Below are 13,182 nucleotides of genomic sequence, written 5' to 3' on the forward strand. Positions count from 1 at the left end.
TTTTGACTTACAGTTTCCTGATAATTAGTGATGTTGATCATTTTTTCAAATATTTGTTAGCCATTTCTTTGCCTTCTTTTGAGAAATGTCTATTCAGATCATTTTCCCATTTTTAATCAGTTTATTTTTTGTTTATTTTGCTGTTGTTTATTTTGTTTATCCTTGTATATTTGAATATTAATTCTGTGTCAGATAGGTAGTTTACAGATGTTTTCTACCATTCAACAAGTTGTGTCTTCACTCTGTTGATTGTTTTCTTCACTGTGCAGGAACTTTTTAGTTTAATGTATTCAAACTAATGGGATGAATTTGGGAGAATTCCCTCTGCTTCGATTTTTTGGAATAGTTTGGGAAGACCTGTATTCTTACCTAAAGGTTTGGTAGAATTCAGCCATGTAGTTCTGGGCTTTTCTTTGTTGGAAGACGTTTTAATTACTGATTCAATCTTGTTACTTAAATTTGTTTCTTCAGGTTTTCTTTTCATTTTCTTTTCTTTTTTTTTTTTTTAAAGACGGAGTCTCGCTGTCGCCCAGGCTGGAGTGCAGGTGGCGCAATCTCGGCTCACTGCAAGCTCGGCCTGCCAGGTTCACGCCGTTTTCCTGCCTCAGCCTCCCGAGTAGCTGGGACTACAGGCGCCCGCCACCTCGCCCGGCTAATTTTTTATTTTTTTTAGTAGAGACGGGGTTTCACCGTGTTAACCAGGATGGTCTCAATCTCCTGACCTCGTGATCGACCCGCCTTGGCCTCCGAAAGTGCTGGGATTACAGGCATGAGCGACTGCGCTTGGCCTTGTTTCTTAAGGTTTTCGATTTCTTCAATCTTGGTTTAGTCTTGGCAGATTGTGTATGTTCAGGAATTTATCTGTTTCTTCTAGGTTTTCTAATTTATTGGCATATAGTTGTTCATAATAGTCTCTACTGATCCTTTGTATTTATGGTATCCATTGTGATGTCTTTTTCATTGCTGATTTTATTTATTTGGATCTACTTTCTTTTTTTTTCTTAGACTAACTAATGGTTTGTCGATTTTATCTTTTTAAAAAGTCAACCTTTTGTTTTGTTAATCTTTTGTATTGTTATGTAGTCTCAACATTGTTTATTTCTGCCCTAATTATTATCATTTCTTTTCTTCTACTAATTTTGGGTTTAGCTTGTTCTTGCTCTTATAATTCTTAGAGGTACATTGTAAGGGTGTTTATTTGAAATATTTCTAATTTTTTGATGTAAGCATTCATTGCTATAAATTTGCCTCTTAATACTGCTACTGTTGTGTCCCATAGGTTTCGGTATGTTGTGTTTCTCTTTTCATTCTTAATTTCTTCCTTCACCCACTGGTCATTCAGCAGTATGTTGCTTAATTTCCATGAATTTGTATAGTTTTGAATGTTTTTCTTCTTATCGATGTCTTCTTTTATTCTATTGTGTCAGATGAGATACTTGATATAATTTCAGTTTTTTTTAATTTTTTGAGACTTGTTTTGTTTCCTAAAATATGGTAATTCTGGAGAATGTTTTATATGCTGATGAAAAGAAAGTATATTCTGCAACTGTTCAGTTAAATGTTCTCTAAATAGCTGTTAGGTCTGTTTGGCCTATGGTGCAGTTTAAATCCATGTTTGTTTTTGGGGGTTTTTTTGGTTCGTTTTTGTTTTTGTTTTTTGTTTTTTGTTTTGTTTTGAGAAAGAGTCTCACTCTTGTCACGCAGGCTAGAGTGCAATGGCATGATCTCGGATCACTGCAACCTCTGCCTCCCAGGTTCAAGCAATTCTCCTGCCTCAGCCTCCTGAGTAGCTGGGATTACAGGTGCACGCCACCACGCCAGGCTAATTTTTGTGTTTTTAGTAGAGATGGGGTTTCACCATGTTGGTCAGGCTGGTCTCGAACTCTTGAACTCATGATCTGCCCACCTTGGCCTCCCAAAGTGCTGGGATTACAGGCCTGAGCCACTGTGCCCAGCCTGTTTATTTTCTTTCTAGATAATCTGTCCAATGCTGAGAGTGGGGTGTTGAAGTCCCCAACCACTATTTTATTGGGGTTTCTCCCGCTCTCTTTAGATCAAATAAGACTTGCTTTATATATCTGGGTGCTTTGTGTTGGGTACATATGTATTTACATTGTTATATTCTCTTGTGGAATTGATCCCTTTATTATTATATAAATGTCCTTCTTTGTCTCTTTTTAAAGCTTTTAACTTGAAGTCGGTTTTGTCTGATATAAGTATAGCTATTCCTGCCTGCTTTGGTTTCCATTTGCATAGAACATGTCTTTCTATCCCTTCACTTTCAGCCTAGGTGTGTCTTTACAAGTAAGGTGAGTTTCTTTTTGGTAGCATTCTTTTTTTAATCTATTCACCCAGTCTCTATCTTTTAAATTTAACCCATTTGAATTCAGGGCTGTTATTGACAGGTGAGGACATCCTGTCATTTTATTTATTGTTTTCTGGTTATTTTGCATATCTTTTGTTCCTTGTTCCTTCTCTTTTTGGTGATTTTTTGTGGCTGGGTTCTCTGTAATTATAAGATTTGATTCTTTTCTTCTCTTTGTCCTTTGTGTAATGACTGTCCCAGTGAATTTTATAGTTTTGCATGTTTCATGAGGGTTGTTATCATCCTTTCACTTCCTGATGTAAGACTCCCTTGAATATTTTTTTTGTAAGGCCAATCTAGTGGTGATAAATTCTCTCAGTTTTTGCTTGTCTATGAAAGAGTTGGTTTTTTTAAGAGACAGAGTGTAGTGGCATGATCATAGCTCACTGCAACATCAAACTCGTAAGCTCAAGTAACCCCTCCCACCTTAGCCTGCCACACAGCTGAGACTACAGGCATGTGCCATGCCTGCTAATTTTTTTTAAGAGATAGGGTCTTGCTATGTTGCCCAGGCTGGTCTCAAATTCCTGGGCTCAAGTAATCTTCCTGCCTTAGTCTCCCAAAGCACTGGGATTACAAGTGTGAGCCACCACACCTGGCCGTGTAAAAGAGTGTATTTCTCCTTCATTTCTAAAAGATAGCTTTACTGGGTCTAATATTCTTGGCTGGCAGGGTTTTTTTCCTTCAGTATTTTGAATGTATCTAAATATATCATCCATTCTCCCCAGTAAGATTTCTGCTAAGAAATCTACTGTTAGTATAATGGGGAGTCCTTTAATTGTGACTTGACACATTTTTCTTGCTGCTTTTAAAATTCTTTCTCTTTGACTTTTAACAATTTGACTATAATGTGCCTCTGAGAGGATCCGTTAGATTGAATCTACTAGGATTCTTTGAGTTCCCCAGACCTGGATATCCATCTCTTCTCCCAAGACTTGGAAAATGTTCTGCTATTATTTCATTAAATGTGTTGTCCTCACATTTTCCCTTCTCTTTTCCTTCTTAAATGCTCATTATATGAATGAATATTTATTCTCTTCATGGTGTCTTATAAATCCTGTGGGTTTTCTTCATTCTTCTTTTTTTTTTTTTTTTTTTTTTTTTTTTTTTTTTTTTTTTTTTGTCTGCCTGTGTTATTTCAAAAGACCTGTCTTCAAGTTCAGAAATTCTTTCTTCTGCTTGGTCTAGTGTATTGTTGAAGATCTCAGTTGTATTTTTATTTCATTCATTGAATTCTTCAGCTCTAGGATTTCTGTTGTTTTTTTATGATATCTATCTCTTTGTTAAATTTCTCATTCAAATTATGAGTTGTTTTCCTGATTTTGTTGAATTGTATGTCTGTGTTCTCTTGTATCTCGCTGAATTTCCTTAAAATTATTATTTTGAATTCTTTTTCTGGCAGTATGAAATATATGCAAATATTTCCCTATGATTGGGGTCTGTTACTAGAGAATTACTATTTTTATTGGAGGTAACATGTTTCCTTGATGGTTGATGTGTCCCTACATTGATTTCTACACATCTGGTACAAAAGTCACCTTTTCAAATTTGAAGTAGGTTTCATAGGGGAAGACTTATTTCTGTGAATGGATTTTGGGGTGTTGGTTCAGTGGGGTGCATTGGCCTTGGTTCTAGGTGGACATAGTAGGGTAGTCTCTGTGTAGTCTCTTAAGCTGTAATACTCTCTAGTTGTATTTGCAAGTTTCTCAGTGACCTAGGACAAGAGAGTCTGTGATAATGGTGGTGGGGCTTGGGCTTGCTGGGCTGTTCCTCAGGTCAGGGCTGTGTACATGAACATGGTAAGTCTGGCTCACTTGGCTTGGGGCCACAGGGCTGTTACTCTGGCTGAGAGCACAGGCATGCAGTTTCTCAGCCAGCCTCGGGGAGTGCCCACCAAAGGCAGCCTGTGGGGCTGTTTCTCGGGTTGGGTATGCAGGCACATGGCTCCTTGGCTGACCTGGGGGTGCATCTGCTGGGGACAACCCATGGGACTGTTTCTCAGGCCGTGGACACAGCTGCATGGCTGCTCAGTTGGCTAGAGACGTGTTTGTCAGGGACTGTTCCTCCAGCTCGGGATGCAGGTACACAACTGCTCACCTGGTCCAGGGGACATGTCTGCTGGGGGTGGCCCACAGGGCTATTTCTCCAGTCTGGGACATAGGCACAAGGTGGATCACCTGGCCTGGAAACGTTTCTGTTAGGGCTGTTCCATAGGCCCAGAATGCAGGCACAGTGCTATTGGTCGGCCTGGGATCATGCCCACTGGAAGCAGCCTGTGGGGCTTCTTCTCAGGCCTTGGACACAGGTTCAAGGCTGCTCAGCTGTCCTGGGGATGTGTCTGCTAGAGGGGTGGGCACGAGGCCAATTCTTAGGCCTGAGGCATGGACACACAGCCACTCCACTCCCCTGGGGACGTTTCTGCCAGTGGCAGTCCCCAGAGCTGTTTCTTGGGCTCTAATTATATGCACAGGATAGGTCAGGGGCTTGTCTGCAGGGCATGAGGCACCTCTGGGCTGTTTCTCAGCCCTGTATGCAGGTGTGTAACCATTCCGTCCCGGCAGCATGTCAGCTGCTACCAGGCTTGAGGACCTCTCCTGCTCAGGGGAGTGCAGCAGTTTGACCAGCTAAAGAGTGGGTTCACCCTGGGCAGGTCAGCCAAATTGTTCCTCTAGCTGGAGGTGAGGGCAACAGAAGGTGGTTTCCGTACTGTACAGAGCCAGAATCACGGCCAATCTTAAGCCTCAGGTTCCATGCTGCTGGGGTTGTGTTCAGCCACTGCTACGGACTTGGCGGAATGAAAATGGAACCCCAGTGCTGGAGACGTGCAATAGCTATTGGCCCCCTAGAAGAGGGAGCACTTCAGAGGCGGCTGTGGCCTCAAGATGCTGTCACACTGTAGCAGCTTGGCTCACGGGATGGGATTGAGGGGGTGAGGAGTACATACTTTGTACTCCTAATTTGGGGCAACGCAGCCACGAATTCCCAGCAACTCTTCAAACTGAGACTATGGGATTCTCCTGTTGCAAGGAGTGTGGGTGTTTGCAGTAGCAATGCAGGCTGGTGGGGATCTTCTGCGTACCTTTTCCCTGCAATAAGAAATTGCAGGGCTCCAGGCAGATCCAATCTTAGCAAAAGAGAAGGGGTTGCAGAGGCTGAGTGGCTCCATGCTGTGCTCCTGGATTTGCAATCACCACAGGTGTGTCTCCACTCCCCTGCTGCACTCTAGCACTCTCCCTTTGATGCTCCTATCAAATTGTAGCTGTTTATTAATTGCCTTAGTCCTTTCTTGTGGCGGGATGGGGAGCCAGTGGAAAATGAATACCAGGCATCTCTGGTCAGCCATCTTGCTGACATCATGCCTCTCTTTTTTCACGAGGGAACTAAACAATATCATACAAGAAGATGGACTCTTTGCTTCCTTTTACCAAATGTAATGAGGTCAGTTTTGCTCCCCTGGCTAACATTTAATCTAAAAAGTCTTCAGCAATAATTCCCAAAGTAAGATACAGGTATTGGACTGCAAGCTGGTTTTTTAATGTTAACATACGTCAGTTTCTGGCTATATTATATTTAACATAATTTATATTAAAGTAAATAATATATTGTGGTTTATTATATATTATGACATCCTCTTTCAGTTAACCAGCACTCTTCATTAATTCTAGTGAGAAACTGGGGATAAGTGAACTATAATGACAGACCATTTTGGTCTATAGCAGGGTCATCAGACTATGGCTTGCAGAACAAACTCTAGCAGCAGCCTGCTTTTGTAAATAAAGCATTATTGGAACACAGCCACTTTTGTTTACTTATTGTCTATGGCTGTTTTTGTGCTACAGTAGACGAGTTGAGTAGTTGGCAGTTACTCTTCTTTTTCCCCTTATCCCAGCCCTAGGCAACCAGTAATCTACTTACCTGTTTTTCTAGATTTGCCTATTCTGGATATATCCTATAAAAACAATCATACAATATGTGGTCTTTTGTGACTGGCTTCTTTCATTTAGCATAATGATTTCAAGATTTATCTGTGTCATGATAAATGAGACATGGCATGTCTTAGTACTTCATTCTCAAATAATAATATCCCATTGTATGGATACACTGTACCACATTTTGTTTATCCATTCATCAGATGATGGACTCTTGAGTTATTTCTACTTTTTGACTGTTATAAATAATGCTGCGATGGACATTCACATACAAATTTTATGTGAATATATATTGTTAATTCTGTTAGGTCTTGTAACTAGGGTGGAATTGCTGGGTCATATGGTAACTCTGTTTAACCTTTTAAGGAAGTATTTATTTTCCTAAAGGGGTGCACCATTTTACATTCCCACCAGCAGATTATGGGGGTTCTAATTTCTCCACATGCCCATCAACACTTATGATCTACTTTTTTGATTAAAGCCATCCTAGTGGGTATGAAGTGTATTATGGTTGTATTATGGTTTTGATTTGTATTTCCCTGAAGGCTAGTGGTGTCGTGCGTTATTTCTTGTGTTTATTGGCCATATGCATATCTTCTTTGGAGAAAAGTCTATTCATATCATTTACCTATTTTTAAGTTGGGTTACTTGCCTTTTGATTATTAAGTTGTAAGCGTTCTTTATACATTCTTGATATAAGTTCCATATTTTCTCTCATCCTGTGGGTTGTATTTTCACTTGCACAAAAGTTTTGATGAAATCAAATTTAACTATTTTTTGTTGTTGCTTTGTTGTTTGTGCTTTTGGAATCATAATTTTACAAACATTTCCTAATTCAAGGTCAAGACATTTACATCTATGTTTTTTTCTAAGAGTTTTATAATTTTAGCTCTTACATTTAAGTCTCTGGTCCATTTTGAGTTAATTTTTGTATATGGCTTTAGTTGATTTTTGTGTATGGTGTGAGGGTTCAACTTCATATTTTTGCCTGTAGATATCTAGCTTTAACCCTTATTTATAATCTGAGTGGGTTTTTCTTTTCTTTTATTTAATTTTAGGCCACCGCACAGTATTTACCAGGACAGTGGCAGTGGAGTGTTCCTCAGGTAAATGTTAACTTTCAATATATAATTTTAAATCCTTCTTTCGTTATATTCTTGTGATGACTGCATGAATACTAAAGTCAGGAGAACTAGATTTGAGACCTTCCTCTATTTATTAACATTCTTTTGGCAGTTTGTTTTCAGTTTCTTCATTTGTAAAAATGTATGTAATGATACTATACCTGTGTAAGTTTCCTTATATGATTTTTGTGAATATCAAATGATAATGCATAAGTGAAAGCATTTTATAAATGTGTACTGTATAAACATGAAAACTTACTCTTTTTTACTATTAGTATTATTTGAAAATTTAGCATTTTTCTAGCTTCACTTGGATTTGGCTTCAGTTCTTATTCCGTTCCTAAATAAGTATTCTATTTTCCAACTTTTGGTGACAAACAGTACTTCACCAAAAAATTGTTTAATGACATTTTCCCACTTCCTTTAGAAGTCACAGAGCTGAGAGCAGACATTTATGTCAATTTAAATACCACAGGTCACTTTATTACAAACTTTACTGGTGATATTAATATAACCATAATTATTATCTGGATTTATATATGAGGTTCTGAGTCATTAAGAAGTTTTAGTGCTTACCAGTGATAAGATTATTTACATCTACACAATTGGAATTTATAACAGATTAGTTTCTGATCCATTGCTGAGATACTTCTGTGCTATTCCTAAAAAAAAATTTAGTAAAATATAAAGCAAATACTTCTCTCATCTGTTGGCTAAGTCATTTGGTTTAACAGAGATAAGTAATCGTATTTGAATTAGAAATGTGGTTTTGTGTTTTAGCCTCCTGCCTCTTCTGCTCCTTTCTTATACCTGCAACCTTCTGAGGTTATTTATCAACCAGTGGAAATTGCACAGGATGGTGGATGTGTTCCTCCTCCACTGTCTCTGATGGAAACTTCAGTTCCAGAGGTATGTATTAGTCTTAAAGTAATTGATCTATAACTACCTCATGTTAATATTTATTTCTTTTTCTCTTTTTTAAATTTGTTCACGACCCTCATTGAAACTGCTTCATCTTCTGTTTTGTTGATTTATTCAAATCTCTTCCCCTTTCTTATATCTAAGAATGCATCATCTTAGACTTTTTCACTAACTAGTTCTGAACCGTTCCCCAAATCAACCATTCACTCCACTATGCTAATCTTTGATTTGATCTTTTTGACATAGTAAAATTCCAAATACCCTGCATTCTCATTTTGCCTGTCAATCTGTATTGTTACTAACATTCTAATAGTCAAAAGCATATAATTAAGATGAAGAAGAAAAAAATCTCTAAAAAAATTCTTCCTACAAAAATGTAAATTAAATTTATAATTACAAATTTTAATATCCTCTTCAGCATCTTTAAATTATATTTCTGATCCATTACTTATAGCTTCACCATCTGTGTGCCAGGAACTGTGCATGGTATGTTTTATTTTATATTTTATTTATTTTATATTATTTTAAGTTCCAGTATATATGTGTAGGATGTGCAGGTTTATTACCTAGGTAAACCTGTGCCATGTTGGTTTTCTGCATCTATTAGCCCATCCCCTAGGTGTTAAGCCTGGCACGCATTAGCTATTTTTCCTGATGCTCTCCCTTCCCCAGCCCCCAACAGGTCCCACTGTGTGTTGTTCCCCTCCCTGTGTCCATGTGTTCTCATTGTTCAGCTTCCACTTACAAGTGAGAATGTGCGGTGTTTCGTTTTCTGTTCCTATGTTAGTTTGCTGAGGATAATGGCTTCCAGCTCCTTCCAGCAAAGGACGTGATCTCGTTCCTTTTTATGGCTGCGTAGCATTCCATGGTGTATATGTACCATATTTTCTTTATCCAGTCTATCACAGATGAGCGTTTGTGTCGATTCCATGTCTTTGCTATTGTGAATTGTGCTGCAATGAACATATACATGCATGTATCTTTATAATAAAATGATTTATATTTCTTTAGGTATATACCCAGTAATGGGATTGCTGGGTCAAATGATATTTCTGCCTCTAGGTCTTTGAGGAATCACCACACTGTCTTCCACAATGGTTGAACTAATTTACATTTCCACCAACAGTGTAAAAAAGCATTCCTATTTCTCCACAGCCTCACCAGCATCTGTTATTTCTTGACTTTTTAATAATCGCCATTCTGACTGGTCTGAGATGGTATCTCATTGTGGTATTGATTAGCATTTCTCCAATGATCAGTGATGTTGAGCTTTTTTTTATGTTTGTTGGCTGGATAAATGTCTTTTTTGAGAAGTGTCTGTTCATGTCCTTTGCCAACTTTTTAACGAGGTTCTTTTTTTTTTTTCTTGTGAATTTGTTTAAGTTCCTTGTACATTCTGGATGTTGGACTTTTGTCAGATGGATAGATTGCAAAAATTTTCTCCCATTCTGTAGGTTGTCTGTTGACTCTGATGATAATTTCTTTTGTTGAGCAGAAGCTCTTTAGTTAATTAAAACCCATTTGTAAATTTTTGCTTTAGTTGCAATTGCTTTTGATGTTTTCATCATGAAGTCTTTGCCTGTGCCTAAGTCCTGAATGAATGGTATTGCCTATATTTTCTTCTATGGTTTGTGTGTGTCTGTGTGTGTGTGTGTTTGTTTGTTTGTTTTGGTTTCTCTTTTTTTTTTTTTTTTGAGACGGAGTCTCGCTCCATCACCCAGACTAAAGTGCAATGGCGTGATCTCATCTCACTGCAACCTCCACCTCCCAGGTTCGAGCGATTCTCCTGCCTCAGCCTCCTGAGTAGCTGGAACTACAGGCACGTGCCACCTCGCCCAGCCAGCTAATTTTTTCTTATTTTTAGTAGAGACGGGGTTTCACCATGTTAGCCAGGATGGTCTCGATCTCCTGACCTCGTGATCTGCCCACCTCGGCCTCCCAAAGTGCTGAGATTACAGGCATGAGCCACCACACCCAGTCCTTCTATGGTTTTGGTAGTTTTGGGTTTTACACTTAAGTCTTTAATCTATCTTAAGTTAATCTTTGTATAAGGTGTAAGGAAGGGGTCCAGTTTCAATTTTCTACATATGGCTACACAGTTTTCCCAGGACCATTTTTTTGTTATTATACTTCGTGATCTGGGATACATATGCAGAACGTGCAGATTTGTTACATAGGTATGCATGTGCCATGGTGGTTTACTGCACCCATCAACCCATCATCTACATTAGGTATTTCTCCTAATGCTATCCCTCCCCTTGCCTCCCCCCACCAATAGGCCCTGGTGTGTGATGTTCCCCTCCCTATGTCCATGTGTTCTCATTGTTCAACTCCCACTTATGAGTGAGAGCATGCAGTGTTTGGTTTTCTGTTCTTGTGTTTGCTGAAAATAATGGTTTCCAGCTTCATCCATGTCCCTGCAAAGGACATGAATTCATTCTTTTTTATGGCTGCAGAGTATTCCATAGTATATGTGTCACATTTTCTTTATCCAGTCTATCATTGATGGGCATTTGGGTTGGTTCCAAGTCTTTGCTATTGTAAATAGTGCTGCAATAAACATACATGTGCATGTGTCTTTATAGAAGAATGATTTATAAACCTTTTGATATATATCCAGTAATGGGATTGCTGGGTCAAATGGTATTTCTGGTTCTAGATCCTTGAGGAATCGCCACACTGTTTTCCACAATGGTTGAACTAATTTACACTCCCACCAACAGTGTAAAAGCATTCCTATTTCTCCACATCCTCTCTAGCATCTGTTGTTTCCTGACTTTTTAATGATCGCCATGCTAACTGACATGAGATGGTATCTCCTTGTGGTTTTGATTTGCATTTCTCTAATGACCAGTGATAATGAGCTTTTTTTCATACGTTTGTTGGCCACATTAATGTCTTCTTTTGAGAAGTGTCTATTCATATCCTTCACCCACTTTTTGATGGGGTTTTTTTTTCTTGTAAATTTGTTTAAGTTCCATGTAGATTCTAGACATTAGCCTGTTGTCAGATGGATAGATGGCAAAAATTTTCTCCCATTGCGTAGGTTGCCTGTTCACTCTGATGATAGTTTCTTTTGCTGTGCAGAAGCTCTTTAGTTTAATTAGACACCATTTGTCAATTTTGGCTTTTGTTGCCATTGCTTTTAGTGTTTTAGTCATGCCTATGTCCTGAATGGTATTACCTAGGTTTTCTTCTATGGTTTTTATGGTTTTAATTCTTACATTTAAGTCATTAATCCATCTTGAGTTAATTTTTGTATAAGTTGTAAGGAAGAGGTCCAGTTTCAGTTTTGTGCATATGGCTAGCCAGTTTTCTCAACATCATTTATTAAACAGGGAATCATTTCCCCATTGCTTATTTTTGTCAGGTTTGTCAAAGATCATATGGTTGTAGATGTGTGATGTTATTTCTGAGGTCTCTGTTCCATTGGTCTATATCTCTGTTTTAGTACCAGTACCATGCTGTTTTGGTTACTGTAGCCTTATAGTATAGTTTGAAGTCAGGTAGCGTAATGCCTCCAGCTTTGTTCTTTCTGCTTAGGATTGTCTTGGCTATACGGTCTCTTTTTTGGTTCCATATGAAATTTAAACTAGTTTTTTCTAATTCTGTGAAGAAAGTCAATGGTAGCTTGACAGGAATAACATTGAATCTATAAATTACTTTGGGCAGTATGACCATTTTCATGATATTGATTCTTCCTACCCATGATCATGGAATGTTTTTCCATTTGTTTGTGTCCTCTCTTATTTCCTTGAGCAGTGGTTTGTAGTTCTCCTTGAAGAGGTCCTTCACATCCCTTGTAAGTTGGATTCCTAGGTATTTTATTCTCTTTGTGGCAATTATGAATGGGAGTTCACTCACGATTTGGCTCTCTGTTTGTCTGTTATTGGTGTATAGGAATGCTTGTGATTTTTGCACATTGATTTTGTATCTTGAGACTTTGCTGAAGTTGCTTATCAGCTTAAGGAGCTTTTGGGCTGAGATGATGGAGTTTTCTAAATATACAATCATGTCATCTGCAAACAGAGACAATTTGACCTCCTCTTTTCCTAATTGAAGAATACCCTTTATTTCTTTCTCTTGCCTGATTGCCCTAGCCAGAGCGTCCAATACTATGTTGAATAGGAGTGATGAGAGAGGGCATCCTTGATTTGTGCCAGTTTTCAAAGGGAATGCTTCCAGCTTTTGCTCATTCAGTATGATATTGGCTATGGGTTTGTCATAAATAGCTCTTATTATTTTGAGATATGTTCCGTCAATACCTAGTTTATTAAGTGTTTTTAGCCTGAAATGGTGTTGAATTTTTTTGAAGGCTTTTTCTGCGTCTATTGAGACAATTATGTGGTTTTTGTTGTTGGTTCTGTTTATGTGATGGGTTACATTTACTGATTTGCATATGTTGAACCAGCCTTCCATCCCAGGGATGAAACCAACTTGATGGTGCTGGATAAGATATTTGATGTGCTGCTGGATTCAGTTTGCCAGTATTTTATTGAGGATTTTCGCATCAATGTTCATCAGGGATGTTGGCCTGAAATTTTCTTTTTTTGTTGTGTTTCTGGCAGGTTTTGGTATTAGGATGACGCTAGCCTCATACAATGAGTTAGGAAGGAGTCCCTCTTTTTCTATTGTTTGGAATAGTTTCAGAAGGAATGGTACTAGCTCCTCTTTGTACCTCTGGTAGAATTTGGCTGTGAATCTGTCCGGTCCTGGACTTTTTTGGTTAGTAGGCTAATAATTACTGCCTCAATTTCAGAACTTGTTATTGGTCTATTCAAGGATTTGACTTGTTCCTGGTTTAGTCTTGGGAGGGAGGGTGTATGTGTCTAGGAATTTATCC

General features: G+C 38.4%; 1 protein-coding gene across 5 annotated transcripts in view; it reads left to right on the plus strand.

Annotated features, from left to right (window-relative positions):
• The window catches only part of BOLL (boule homolog, RNA binding protein), a 60,412-nt gene that overhangs the window by 23,939 nt on the left and 23,291 nt on the right, over positions 1 to 13,182 (plus strand). For 4 of the 5 annotated variants that reach the window (XM_050750743.1, XM_050750738.1, XM_050750740.1 and 1 more), the window contains 2 exons: positions 7,353 to 7,400; positions 8,199 to 8,327. In XM_050750743.1, coding sequence (XP_050606700.1) covers positions 7,353 to 7,400; positions 8,199 to 8,327 — 177 coding nt within the window. Of the gene's footprint in view, positions 1 to 7,352; positions 7,401 to 8,198; positions 8,328 to 8,793; positions 8,826 to 13,182 lie in introns of all 5 variants that reach the window. The other variant, XM_050750739.1, reaches the window with a different exon arrangement.

This window comes from Macaca thibetana, chromosome 12 (assembly GCF_024542745.1).
Source record: "Macaca thibetana thibetana isolate TM-01 chromosome 12, ASM2454274v1, whole genome shotgun sequence".
Taxonomy (NCBI): Eukaryota; Metazoa; Chordata; class Mammalia; order Primates; family Cercopithecidae; genus Macaca; species Macaca thibetana.